The 13,650-nt window shown below is 44.0% G+C and overlaps 2 protein-coding genes across 3 annotated transcripts in view; one reads left to right on the forward strand and one right to left on the reverse strand.

Annotated features, from left to right (window-relative positions):
- Window positions 1-11,882, forward strand: part of LOC115948482 (trichohyalin-like) — a 12,645-nt gene extending 763 nt beyond the window's left edge. For both annotated transcript variants that reach the window (XM_031061454.1, XM_031061453.1), the window contains exons 2-11: window positions 129-460; window positions 1,484-1,575; window positions 1,760-1,937; window positions 3,094-3,322; window positions 3,880-4,445; window positions 5,329-5,470; window positions 6,589-6,833; window positions 8,441-8,604; window positions 9,043-9,292; window positions 10,103-11,882. In XM_031061454.1, coding sequence (XP_030917314.1) covers window positions 389-460; window positions 1,484-1,575; window positions 1,760-1,937; window positions 3,094-3,322; window positions 3,880-4,445; window positions 5,329-5,470; window positions 6,589-6,833; window positions 8,441-8,604; window positions 9,043-9,292; window positions 10,103-10,327 — 2,163 coding nt within the window. In that variant the 5' untranslated portion in view covers window positions 129-388 and the 3' untranslated portion in view covers window positions 10,328-11,882. The remainder of the gene's footprint in view (window positions 1-128; window positions 461-1,483; window positions 1,576-1,759; window positions 1,938-3,093; window positions 3,323-3,879; window positions 4,446-5,328; window positions 5,471-6,588; window positions 6,834-8,440; window positions 8,605-9,042; window positions 9,293-10,102) is intronic.
- Window positions 11,883-12,405: 523 nt separating this feature from the next.
- ADCK2 (aarF domain containing kinase 2) overlaps window positions 12,406-13,650 on the reverse strand; it is a gene marked incomplete at its 5' end in the record, with an annotated part of 8,147 nt that continues 6,902 nt past the window's right edge. The window contains one exon of the mRNA XM_031061439.1: window positions 12,406-13,205. Within this exon, the coding sequence (XP_030917299.1) occupies window positions 13,062-13,205 (144 nt within the window). The remainder of the gene's footprint in view (window positions 13,206-13,650) is intronic.

A 13,650-nucleotide genomic window follows, 5' to 3' on the forward strand; every position in this document is an offset into this window, starting at 1 on the left:
CGCTCTCGGGGCCGGCAGCCGGAGCGGGAACGCAGGAGCGGCCCCTCGGCTATAGAATAGCCAGTACAGAATTCCCACCTGAGCATCTGAGAGAGTTTTGTTCTTGTCTCCCGTTTTCCCTTTCCCAGAGGTGTTACAGAGGTGCCCCTGCTTCTTTATTGCTCGCTCAGCAGTGTTCCTGGAGCTGCAGCCCTGTTTCAGTCCCTGCACTTTGAGGAGGATGGAAAACCCATTCTGCCGGTGGGTGGATCTGTTCACCGGTATATGCCAGAGCAAGGGCTGGAGGAATTCTGCCAACTTTTTGTGGAGAACCAGTTGCATCCAGTAATGCATATCAGTATGCCTCCCGGGACACTGAGGTGATCACAAAAGAAGCAAGCAAAAAATAATGGAGAACGTACCCAGGCTATCAGGAGGGTGCTTTCAAGGAATCCAACACTCTCCTGCTCCTCCTGACAAGGTATGATGCCAATGTAAGCTTAATCCACACTTGTAGTTCCTCCTGAACCTTTATTGGATTCTTCTCCACAAAGAACTGGAGAAGAGCTTCTGCGACCCTCCTGAAGGTATTTTAAATAAGCAATAATACCTTCTGCATTTGTTAACACCCCAAACACCTAACATCCTCACCTGAAGCAGCAGTGGATAGCCTTGTGGTTAAGGAATTTTAATTTCCCTGCTCATCTGAGCCATTTTCAGTAGCAGTTTACAGGGAATATCAGCAAACTTTTCAACCAGTTTTTAGTTACCATGTGCAACGTGTTGCAACCCTGCAGTATGCTCCATACTGAGTTGATGTTTTTCCATAAAAGCTGAATGCTTTGATACAAAGTTCATCGTTTTATTGCCAGCTTTGCCTTCCAACTGCCTTATATTTTGTCTTTCTGTCTTGGAGTCCCTGGCATTCTGTTGTCCTTGTGTCCTTGTTCTCAAGCATCCCATGTTTCCCATCTCATTCAGGCTGGATGTCTCCACTGCTGGCTTTGACCTGCAGAGGCAAATTTGTCCCCCTAGACTGAGCCCCCACTTTCTTCACTCTTCCTTGACTTCAGGACCTTTCATTGACCTTTCAGCTTTGCTTGCCAGGGGAGCTTGGCAGCTGTGTAAGCAGCAGCAGCAGTGCCCACATGGCCACTGGCTGCCCACCCCTGCTACTCGCCTAGCTGCTGAATAGAAACCAGGTGCAAGGGGGGGCTTATCATATAGTTATTAAGGGTTTTTTTTTAATATTCCTTCTTTCCAAACTTTTTTTCAAAACCAAAACCATTTGTGATGAATTTACAGATAAGCAACATAGTACCACAAGACATGGTGGAATAATTATAAAGAGAAGTAATAAACTGAAAGTTTAATAATAATATTGTAATATTATTTAGTTTAAAGTTTAATAATCTAATATTGTAGACAATATTCCTGTTTAAGGATTTAAATGTTCAAAAATCATGCTCATTTTCTGCTTCCATCTCCTCCTTCCCCCTTCCAGGTAAGCTCCACATCCATCTCACATGTCCAGTGCTGCCACACAGCTAATAAAGATTCCTGTAGCTCTCTGCTGCCAAGATGTCCAGTAACACAGTAAGTTCATAATCTATAGGTGGGTCACCGGAAAAGCAGAGAAGGAAAAGCTGGGAAACAGAGAGACAGTTATTGCAGGGTGGGAGTTTTGTCCCATGTTGATTTAGTTTGTTTGCACTGCAGTAAGTTGCAGAGTATCTGTTGCTGAGCTTTCCATTACTTCTTGCATTTTCATTTTCCACAGCTGTCCTGTTTGTGCCTGGAACCCAGGTCCCTTGTGCATGTCCTTGATACCCTCAACCAAAAGAAATTTCATTGGTTTGTCACTGGAGGCTTCCCGTGTCCTGAGGGGGGCTCGTGTGCTGGCAAGGAGAGAAACTGATGGCTATTACTACCTGGGCCACATTGTCCAGGAGGTGAAGGTAACTCTTTATTGGGAACATGGTTGTAAGAGCATGTATGGTTTTTTTCTCTGTTCTTCCCATACTCACCAGTCCCAAGCCCTTGCTGTGGGGTGGCCCTCCAGTGTTACACATGCACTTCCTAGCCACTGTTGCCTCCCCACACCCTGTTTTCTTCTGTTACCTGGTGCTGTCTGGCTGTTTATTGTGAGGAGTCCTGCACGTAAGAACAGCCTGGAGACCAATCTGTTTTTGTAGATATAATGAGTTTTTATTCAGAGACAGACAAAACCGGTCCCTTATCCCTATTGTCTACTTTTGTCCAGCCTAGCAGCAGAGTTAATTAGCTGAACAGCAGCTAGTAATCCAAAATGTTTGTCTCCAGGGTCCACTTCCTCTTTACCAAACTGAGAGCTTTCCTCATTCTTTTCCATCTGTGTTTCTGGGAATTGTGAGATGATTTTGGATGCCAGACTGAAAATCCCCTCTGCAGGTTTTCTTTTAAAATCCAGTTCATTTGCAGGTTAGTTAAATAAATTTTGGTGCTAGTATAGGTGAGGATGTGTGTGAGCTTCAGTGTGGGGTAGAAGAGATTGGGTTAGAACAGATTGGGACAGCTGTAGGCACAAGTGACATCAGCTGGAGCAGGAGCTGACAGTATTATTTGTGTAAGTGCACTCAGAGATCTGCAGAGAAGGCTGAGATTCTGGCAATAGATCTTGTCCTCACTTGCTGCTGAAGGTTTCAATTAAAGTATTTAAATTTATGACAGTTGTGACTTTTTACTGATTTGTTAGCCTTCTGATTGCTGAAGGATTGTTTCTTATCCTTCTGATTGTGGTGAACTGCATCATACACAGTTTCTTTTGGCTGCTCTTTTTCCTGTGAGAGGTTTTCCTGGTAGATTCTGCCTTAGCCTGCTGACTGTGTTCTTACTAAAATCTAACTCCAAAGTGAAAGGAAGAAAAAACCTGTCAGCCCCTTAAGCCCCAGCTTTTTATTTACTTTTGAAGTGGTATGGACACAGTACAGTGAAACCCTGGTAGAAGAGGAAAACTGCATTCCCAGATCACATTCCACTTCCTGGGATTTCTGCCACTTCCCTCTTAGCACTTAAGCTTTGATGTTAACTGGACCTTGCAAATTGCCTTGCACACCGCATGTTTTACTCTTGCAGGGCTCCAGGGAAGGCTTTTTGGTTGAGTTTGACCAAAGTGGTGCTCTGAAGGGCAAGGTCCAGCGTGGGCAGCAGGAAACGCCGCTCTATGACATTGTGCACTACGAAGATGCCCGGCGACAGCCTCTTGCTCCAGGGGACAGGGTCTTGGCACCATGGGAGGCTCCAGCCAAACGTTTTGGCCCTGGCACTGTGCTAAGGGTTGTGGAGAACACAGAGGCACCTTTAGGTACCTGCTTTGGCTGTTTTGGTTTTCTTAGCAGCACTGGACTCACCACAGGAGCTGGTCACTGCAGGGAAGGGAACGGGCTCCAGCACAGAGAATTCACCTCCTGCTGCTTGGGTTCTCTTCATTGTGTTTTTATTGTTGGCACTAAGCCACCTTTTCAGGGTCAGAATTGATGCAGCTCACAGAATTTGCCTTTGCTTTGTTCTGTGGGTGAAAACTTCCTAAAAAGTATGGGGTTGGGTATAGCATCCTCCCAGCACAAGTCAAAAACTTTCCTGACCCTCCTAAGAGTCACCTGATTCTGTTAGTCTGCTTTTCAGCTATTTCAGGGTAAAATCCCACCTGCTGTGGCAAGTGAGATTTTTTTTTATATCTGCTGTCTCCTTGCAGGAAAGCCAGGAGAAAGTCAAATTTTAAACCTGTAAAGAATAAAATCATGGAAGTTGTTACAGAATTATCTGAAACACAAGTCATTACTTTTACCTCCTGCTCTCTATGAGATAAAGCACACAGATTGACATGCTGCTAATACATTACTTGCCTTTTTTTTCCCCCAGTATGCACAGCACACAATGAAAGGGGAGTGCTTGTGAATTTCTGGAATGGGCAGACTAAGGAGGTGTCTTCTGCCCAAGCTCTGCGGATTCCCGTGCCCCTGAGTGAACGCATCATCCTAGAGCTGCAGATGCCTTTAGCAGCCAGGCAGATGGTGGTGGATTCAAGCTTGGATTACCCATACCTTGTGGCACCAGGTTACAGAGCCTCAGGGCACTACAGACAGGGTCACCCGGGCCTGGATTGCTGCCCAGAGGCTCTGTATTCCACTCATCCCTGTGCAAAGTGCAGCTGGGGGTGTACCTCGCTTCCCCAGGGCTGCCTTGGAGCCTGGGAACACACACGGCCTGCAGAGTACAATGTGCAGCAGGAAAACACCTTCATCCCCAGAGCAAGCCTGACTGAAGAAAAGCTCAGCAAGAAAATAGAGCAGAAACTGTCTGAATTGAGGATTGCTTCTTCAGAAAGTGTTTCCCAGGAGGAAGAGAAGATATTAGAGACAGAAAACGTTCCAGAAGAATTTAGGTCTTGTTTGGAAGAGGACCATGAGATTATAGAAACTGAGAAGGTAAATAGTGGTTCACCCTGGCTCTTCTGTTAATAAATGGTCTGCTATTTGTGTAAGTATCTGCTTTGTTACTGCAAGTTTACTACCCTTGGTACCAAGCTAGAGGTTTAAGGCCTGCTCCTTATGCCTTCCTGCTAAAGAATGGGGAGACTTTGCACTGCCTTCCTTTGACTGGGGTCAGGTCATTGTCCATAATCTGTCCTTGTCCCTGGCTGGAGCAGGCTTCTAGAACCTCTTCCATGGATGCAGAATATGAGAAGTGTTGCACAGCCCAGTCCCTCTACATTCTGCTTCTGCATGAAGGAGGTAAAGGCAAAAAAAGGAAGTGTCAGAAGATTTGACACTGGATAAGGATTACAGTGGGGATTGTTCCCTACCAAGGCAGTCTCTTGCATGATTCTTCTAACATACTTCACCCTGTTAGAGGTGTCCCCTCTCCCAGTCAAGGACCACAAGAGACTTACGTAGTCCTCAGCAGCTGATTTGGTGCTTGTGAGCAGGGCCCTGGGTGAGGATCAGTAAGGAGGAGGTTCATGTGCACCAGCTACTGCCACTCTTATCTCCATTGCTCTGCAAGGGTTAGAATCCAAGTTCTGGCACATGCCAGAAGCAGGGCTGAGCCCCTCTGGCCTGATCTCCTTTGTACCAGTTTGGACCCTTTCAGGCAAAAGTACTTTGGGTCATTTGGAGAAATAGGGAAACTCAGGAAGTTATCAGAAATTACCTATGGGTTGTTTCTTTAATAAAGACCTCTCCCAGAATTCGGTTTTTTTCATTCTCTCTTAAACTTCAGTTACAACTTAAGATCTTATGCTGTAAACTCATTAAATAAACCTATTCTTTATCAGGTCTGGATTATGGTTGCATTTTTTGTTCTTTCTAGGGCCCTCAGAGGGAGATGGCTCGTGCTGTGGTTGATGCTGCTGTCAACACAGACAGCTGGTTAATGGAGACAGATCACAGGGAAGAAGCAGAGAGCAGACAGCAGGAAGCTGAAACTGAAGCTAATTTTGAACATGATCATGGTATTGGAACTGTAACTCTTTTACCCTAACATAAGACTTAGCACATAATATCAGTGCAGGATGGCATCATGTATAAGATCTACCACCATAATTCGTGGTGCTTTACAAGAAAATACCATAATGCCATCTTTCTATATAATGGTGCTATGGCTTGAGAAGTTATTCATCTTCTCTCAAAGTGAAAGAATTTTCAGATGGAACTTGAGATTTTTTGGCTTTTACAGCTCAGCTACTGCAGTAGGAGCTTTTGGGGGTTTTTAACCTATATCATAGAGCTCAGTATAAATAAAAATTTCCTTGCTTTAAAAAATAATATTTAACATTGACTGTGTATAGCAACAAGATTTCACCAGGACTTTTCTGCAAAACAATCCTCTTATCTGTGCTAAAAATGATTGCTTTATAATGTCACTGAGTAGAATTTTGTCCCCTGAACTGTCAAGAGGGCCTAGATCATGATTTTGATCAATTTGTTGCTGTTCTCAGCTTTGTGACAATTGCAGACATCTAAGAGAGGATTCTGAAATTCTCTATTATTGCTTTGTGACACTGCTGGAATAGGGAGAATGAAAAGTCAAACAGGAGTGCACATCTCCTCCCAGCTGGTATTCCAGCACCATTCCACGCAACGGCTAGCACTCAGGTCTGCCCTGTCCTTAGCAGAAAGGTGTGAGCAAACTCTGCTCCTGTTCTCAGTTACCCAAAAGCTCTGTTAGCAGGGTTGTGCCCATGCTAATGTCTCCTGTCTCCCAGCAGGATGTGGAGCTCAGGCATTGCCTGATCAAAAGATGTAACATTTTTACTCATCTCAGAGTAGTTCATGCCAGTCTGTGAGATACCATGTAAACAATCCTTTAGCCTGAGTAGCTGTAAGGAGTGCCAGGCAAAACTCAGTTTCCCAGGCCAAACTCTTGCCTAAATGCAATGGCAAGCTTGTTTCTGAAAAGCTGGAACCTCTTTTGTGGAGACTAAAAACTGTCCCACTTCCTCATAGGAAAATATTATAAAATCCTTGCTTGAATATATTTCATATGAGCAGACCTTTTGCTCTTTTAATTTGCTTTCTTTTTATAAGCTTCCTGTATTCTCATATGTCCTTGCCCTAATTTATTTGAAAGGCCTTTTTGAGACCAGAGTGGCAGAAGCTCCAGTCCAGCATTCCCAGAGGAGCCCTTCCATGGGAAGCAGTGCTTTGGTTCCTTTCAGGTGCCAGAGCTTCTTTGCCCAGGTGAATCAATCACTGGAGAAAGACAGCTTGATCATCAGATCAGCCCTTTGTGGGCAGAGACCCCACAGTACCAGCCACCTGCTGGCTGGGAGATCCACACATCTCCCAAAGCTTCTGAAAGACAAAAGCATCACAGTGAGTATTTAGGTTTAGTTCTTAGGATGAGGAGATTTGTTTATGTCATGTGAGAATGTTCTCTCCTTTGATCTTTCACAAAGGTTTTTGCTGCAACAGAAATTATGCCTATGTAGAATAATGATTATGCATAAACAGAAACTTAAGGACTCCACTTGGGAGCCCTCATTGTGCAGGACAGGGCACTTGTGGTGTTTTTACTCAGCACTTTTGACAAAATGTTTTTGTATGTTAGCTCTAATCCCTTCTAAATAAGCTTCTCAGCCAGCTCTACTAGATAGCAAAAAAAAAAAAAAAAAAATCCTCTTTTACAGATACTGAAAGCAAAAAAGAGAAAGTTTAGGCAGGCATCTGAGGCCCACAGCAAAGAGTGCATGTTAGGGCAGGAGTGGTCTCCTGATCCTTAGGCTGGTACTTTACCTGCTGGAAAACATCATTTGTTCACCTCCCACCTACAAAACACCTTTGATTCTTCCTTTGATCTCTCCTTGTGTGTGTCATTAAACACACCCACCAGGTACATTTTTTGCTAAGAATAGCAATACACTGGAGAACAAAGCTGTTTACAGCCCCTGGGAAGCCATACAGATCAATGTGTTAAGAGAAACCAGTCAAAATGCTGTGTAAGACTGGCAGGAACATTGTTTGAAAGTCCTGTAGTGTTTTCCAGCTTGTGGTATTCAAGTTGTCCCCAGGAAAGCCCTGCAAGGAGACATTCTGTTTGCAGAGGAGCAGCTGATAGCAGGAACATGCTAACTGCACTTGGGAATAAGAGGAAGGAGGATGCATTTGACAGAGGGAAATATTTTGGGGGAACTCTGTTCCAGCTCCACACAGCTCTAGCAATGTAAACTGGAATACATGTCTAAAGGTTTGGTGGTGTTTACTTGCACTTCCCTCATAAAGGGCACTGTAAGGAGTACAAAAACAAATAAATATTTCACTATGGCTGTGAAGAGAGGCCTTGTAGGTGCTCCTTCATGTCTGTACTTGGCACAGTGCATGTAAAAACACCAAATCAGCAGCACTACAGCATTGAAATGAAGCTACTGCTGAAGAAAACAGAAAGACTGCTTGAGCATGGGTAGAAATCTCAGACAACAAAAGGTGAAGAGTTGGAATACCTGCAGAGGACTCGGGAATGTTCTGGGTTTGGCCAGATGGGGGCAGGTATTTCTCTTGATAATAAAATCTAGTAAGGAATTGATAATGTTTTATGCTCAGAATCTGGATTTTCAATCCAATCCAGAAGTTGACCCAAAAACTGGGGAGTTTTAAGCATTGGCTCAACACCAGAACAGCACAGCCTGCTGACCTATGGAGAACTCTTAAGACTGGATTTTCAGACACCTGTTTGTTGATTAAGCCTACTGTTTTCTACAGGTTTTAGCATCATCCTTAGTACTTTTATGGATGGGAATCAACACTACAGTATTTGTGAGCCTTTGTAGCTTCTAGGCCTCAGGAGTGACATTAAAACTGGGCTGTTCTGGTTTTGTGTGCTTACAGTGTGCATTAGAAAAATTTGTGCTTACAAAATTTGTGCTTACAGTGTGCATTAGAAAAATTGCTGGGAGTAAGGGTTCAGTTTGCTTTTTTTCTCGTAGAAATCAATCCCTAGTGGTGCATCTCAGAAGAGGTGGAAGGAGCTGGACTTCAGCAGAGCCAAGATTGAGCACAAAAGGTGGCAAGAAGAACAGAGGCAGCTGAAGAGGGAGCAGCAGCAAGAGGCAGATGGCACTCGCCGGCAACTGCGCAGGGACAGCCAGAGGTGATGCTGGGAACTGACTGCTTTTTGTGCTAGAGGTTGGAAGGTTGGTAACATCTGCTCCCTGCTGCTCTCCTTCAGTCCCTGCACATCCCACCTTGTGCTTTTTGCTGGGCTCTGCACAGGGGTCACAGTGGTTCCCTGCTGGGAATGAAATTGGTGCTGGAGGTGTGAGGGAGTGGGTACACAGCATTATCTCCAAGGGCAAATTCCCTTCAGTCCTGCTCTCAGACCAAAAGTGCTGACATCAGGCACCAGCCTGTTTGGGGCTTTTGCTACCTCTGTTCTGGACACAGTTTAATCCCCATAACCTGACAAAGAGTCCTGGAATGTTAACTGAACACAGATTGCCAAAATATCTGCTTTTTGTCTTATGCACTGTCTTTCTTTTTTATTGCTCTTTCTTTATGAGAAATTTGAGAAATTTTGTTTTGGAAACAGGCAGCGATTGCGTCAGAGAACATTGCAAGGGCTGGAGAAACAGCTGGAGCACAAAGAGAGAGCTTTGCAGCACATGGCACTGCTCCAGGCTGCTGGGGCTGAGAGGAGTAGGAAGGAATCCTTCTTTCAAGAGGAGGAGGAGAGGAAGGCAAGGCAGAGGCTTCAGTTCTTAAAGACATGGCGTTTGCAGAGAGAGGAGTTGCAGGCAGAACGCAACAACAGGAGCTGTGAACAAGAGAAAGAAAGGCTGGTAAGGGCAGTTCCAGATGTTATTTTCTTCTTCTGCCATGTTTCCAGCAGTGGAAGTATATATGCAAATATCTGGAGTATTTGTATATTTCACCTGTTTTACATCCAATAGAACTGTATCATTTAGAGATAAAAAAGGATAACCTTTTTTTGGCACATGTACAAAGATGAAAAGTGGAAAGTAAAATTCTTTATCTCTGCCACAAAAGCAGTCTTTCTGCATGCAAGAAATGAATTCCCATGGATTATATCCATTTGTGACTAGTGAGGATCATAGTACTGTAGGATGATTTGGATTGTGTTCATCTATTCCCGACCCCCCTGCCATGGGCAGGGACACCTTCCACTAGACCAGACTGCTCAGAACCCCCTGTCCAGCCTGCCAGGGATGGGGCATCCACAGCTTCTCTGGACAACCTGTGCCAGTGCCTCTCCATCCCCACAGGAAAGAATTTATTCCTAATATCTAATCTAAACCTACTCTTTTTCAGTTTAAAGCCATTCCCCCTTGTCCCATCACTCCACACCCTTATAAAAAGTCCCTCTCCAGCTCTTGTAGCCCCTTTAGGCAATGAGAGGTGCTCTAAGAGCTCCCCAGAGCCTTCTCTTCTCCAGGCTGAACAACCCCAGCTCTCAGCCTGGCTCCATAGCAGAGGTTCTCCAGCCCTCTGAACATCTTGGTGATCCTCCTCTGGACTCACTCCAGCAGATCCATGTCCATGCTGGGGGCCCCAGAGCTGGACAGAGATGAAAAGTGAGGATGAAATTTGGCATGAAGGCTGACTGTACAGTTTTGAATGTCTTTATGTAGGAGTTGCTGAGGAGCAGAATGCAGTCACGGCAGGAAGTGCTGGAACAAAAATCCCAGGAGCAGGACAAACAGCAAAAGCAGCACCAGGCTGCCAAAGTGAGAGTGTTCCAGAGGAGAGAGAGTTCGCATCTGAAGATGGAGAAAGAAGGCCAGAAGCTCCGTGCCCTCCAGCAGTACCTCAGGGAACAGAAGCTCCTGCTGCTCTGGGCATCCCTGCTCGAGTGAGGAAGCTGCACAGAGGGTGAGCAGGGCCTGGAGCAGTTCACAGACCTGCTGTGTCCTGTCACCTGTGAGTCAGTGTGCCAGAGCAGAGTGTGACAGGTGGCATTTGGATTCCTGGAGAGGTCTCTAATCTCCCTTGCGCTGCAGCCAGAGTGCACTTCCACTGCTCTGACCTTCACCTGCCTTTCTTCCTGGGGTCACTGGCTCCCCCTCCCCTGAGAGGGAGCAGCAGGGCATATCTAGAGGCACTTTTCTGCATCAGAAAGGAGGGGTTTTAGTGCACTGCACTGTGGTGAGTGGAGGTGCCAAAGGAGAGGAGGAAGAGGTTAAGCTTGTCACATCCTGAAATGTTCCCTCTTCCTTACATCATCTGAGGTACAAAATTCCCTGTGGCTGTGCCACAGGAAATGCACTGATCAGCTCTGGGTAACCAGAAATTTCAGCCAGGTATTTAGGAAAGGAGAATGGACATAGCACAATTTATTTGCTGAAACAGTCAGAGCTATGTGGAAATATCTTTATTTTACACAGAATTATGCTAAAATGAATACAATATATGTGATACTTTGTTTCAAGTAATGCCTAGAACCAAACTAGATACAAAATTTAAATTCGGCCTGACATTCTGTATACACTTAGAAACATGATACACGTTTTCTGGCACATTATAAAAAATTATGCCTCCTTCTAGAAGATAGCAACAGTAATAATGGCAGTTTCTTAAAAAAAAAAAAAAAAAAAAAAAGAAAAAAGTAAAATTAAGAAAACTTGTAAAAGGGAGCTCCTTTGAAATCCTGCCAAATCGGAATGGCCAGCTGGCCAGCAGTTTCCAAGCAGTGAGTGTCAGACTGCATTCCTTCAGGGATAATAGAGAGGCTATGCCTTCAGCTTTTCCCTAAAAAGACCAAGTTAGGTCTCTCATCCAGATGTTTACAAACTACTCTGAGACCTTAATAGCTAAAATGGGTATTTTTAAACTTTAGGGTCCATAATGTACGTGCATGAGCCATCCTGAGATTTTTGCTTAAAGGAAAAAAAGAGAAAAGGAAAGATGAACTTAAATAGAAGATGAAGGCTTTAACAAACAAAATGTCAGTGTTAAGGCCTGAAAAAAGTGTAACTTGCTTCAGATTATGGAAACTACATGTGAGGCACAGTTTTGCATTTTAGACATGAAATCCCATTATTTGGACCAGTTTCCAGTCTGTTGAGTGTCTGGGAAAGTTGGCTGGAATCTGCTCATCAGGAACAGGGATGGTTGTGCCCCAGACCTGGCGCACACCCTGCTGAGGGAACATGGGTGCTGGTGGCATGTGGAGATTTTCTTCAGGGTAAAGTCTGGGGGAGTTGCTTGCTTCTCCTCTTGTTTGAGTCCTCTTTTACATAAAATCTTGTGCTGGTTAGGATGATGCTCTGCCTGCTTATGACTCTAACTAGACTTAAAGAAACAAGCCTAAAACTTACAAGGTGTTAAACTTTTATCCTTATGCACTTGGAAATGGAATATGCAGTGATTAAAGGAAAGTACATGATATATACTGAGCTGAATCTAAACTTATTTTTCAGACTTCATTTATATGCTATTAATCATTGCTTTATAATCACCATAAAACAGCAGATTGTCTGCTTATGCACTTTCTCTTCATTGCTTAACCACCTGAGAACAGACTACTGCAGAGACCCTGCTCTACTGCTATTTCACACAGGGTAGGTCTGGGAATATATTCAGTACCACATTATTTCCAATCATTCATAGACTGTATTTCTCACTATTACAATGCAGCTATAAAATCATTTTAATACTGCTATTAAAATAATTGACTGTAAATGCCACATGTAATCCAGCTCTTCTGCTAGCTTTATTTGATTTTAAACATTTGCAGTGTGGTTTTGATCCATCAGGAAAATGCTTGGGCTCTGGTTTGAAACCTGCTGGAAAAAAACCCTAAGTATCTGCATATCAGTTAAGGTTTTGAGTAGAGTGGGGAGCACCAGGGAGGGTAGCAGAGAAAATCACACAGAGCAGAAAAAAAGAAACCTCTTAAGTTTCAGAAACAGAAAAATTAAGACCAGGACAAATATTCCCAGAAGTTGTTTTTTATTATGGAATTAGGTTTTTCTACCTAGGTAGATATTTTATTATGCTGTTTATAATCCAAAGTCCTATCATAATGTACTATAGACAGAAGTTTGAGAAAAAATTTAAATGGTCTGGTTTTGTCATCCAAAATGACTAAGAGCAGACCACTACATGCAGGATGTTAGGACACTTCTACAATAAAAGTAGAAGTTAAAAGTACAAAAGACAAACAGGTTTATTGGCCTTTTTCAGCCTGAATGTGTTGCTTAGGTGATGCTAGAACATAATTTCTCATACCACAGTGCAGGTAAGTCAGTAAATTAAATATTTAACCTGATATATTTTAAAACAGACTTGATCAATTAACATCTTTCTGAAGATGTTTTTAAAAACTACCATAGCACATTAGCTCTTAGAACTGTGCAATGAGTGGGAAATGTCCAATTGGGCAAATTCTTCCTGCTTTCTGGAATAGACCTTCTGATGACCTTCTGATCTTCAACCATGCTTGGCTGAAATGACTGAAGGCAGCATTAGTGGAGAGCAGCCACATCCCTTGGGTACCCGTGACTTCTCACCTTCAGCTTCCTCTGTGTCAGCTCCCAGGCAGCACAGCACAGGTAACCCCCACAGGGAGAGGGCAGCAGCCACAGGAGTCTATTTGAAGACAGAAGCTGCAGTTTTGATGAGCAGTGGCTTAGCTGCCTCCAGGATGTCCAGTTCAGGGTCCAGTGAACGTCCCAGTCCTTCCAGAACCATGATGGCAAAGATGATGGAAGCAAAATTGCTCTCGAGCTTCACCTGGAACCACAACAGACTGAATGGACTCAGTGGACATTATCTTCTTCTGTACCCCTCCAACCAAGGTACCAGCTCTGCCTAAGCTGGGAGGGAAGGGAAGAGGCTGGGGAGAGCATTTGCACACCTGAAACTATAATACAACTCCACCAGTTGGACCGTGCAGCCCTGTGGCTGACAACCCCAGTTCAAGCCACCACAGGTCTTTTGATTTCCAAAGTTGTTTGCAGCTGTGGAAATTTCTCCCCCAAACAGTCAGTTATAAGGAGGTATCTATAGTCTAAGGGACTATAAAAAAGGTAGGAAAAACTATGTGTTACAAAAATACTCCTTTTAGTAGACAGTATCAACCATTAAATGAAGTATTGAGACCAAAAAAAAAAACACCTAAACCAGAAATTGGGCTTGGCAGAGTGTGTATAAGATCTAAGAAACAGCATGCCTGCAA

The sequence above is a fragment of the Geospiza fortis genome, unplaced genomic scaffold (assembly GCF_000277835.1).
Source record: "Geospiza fortis unplaced genomic scaffold, GeoFor_1.0 scaffold8, whole genome shotgun sequence".
Classification (NCBI taxonomy): domain Eukaryota; kingdom Metazoa; phylum Chordata; class Aves; order Passeriformes; family Thraupidae; genus Geospiza; species Geospiza fortis.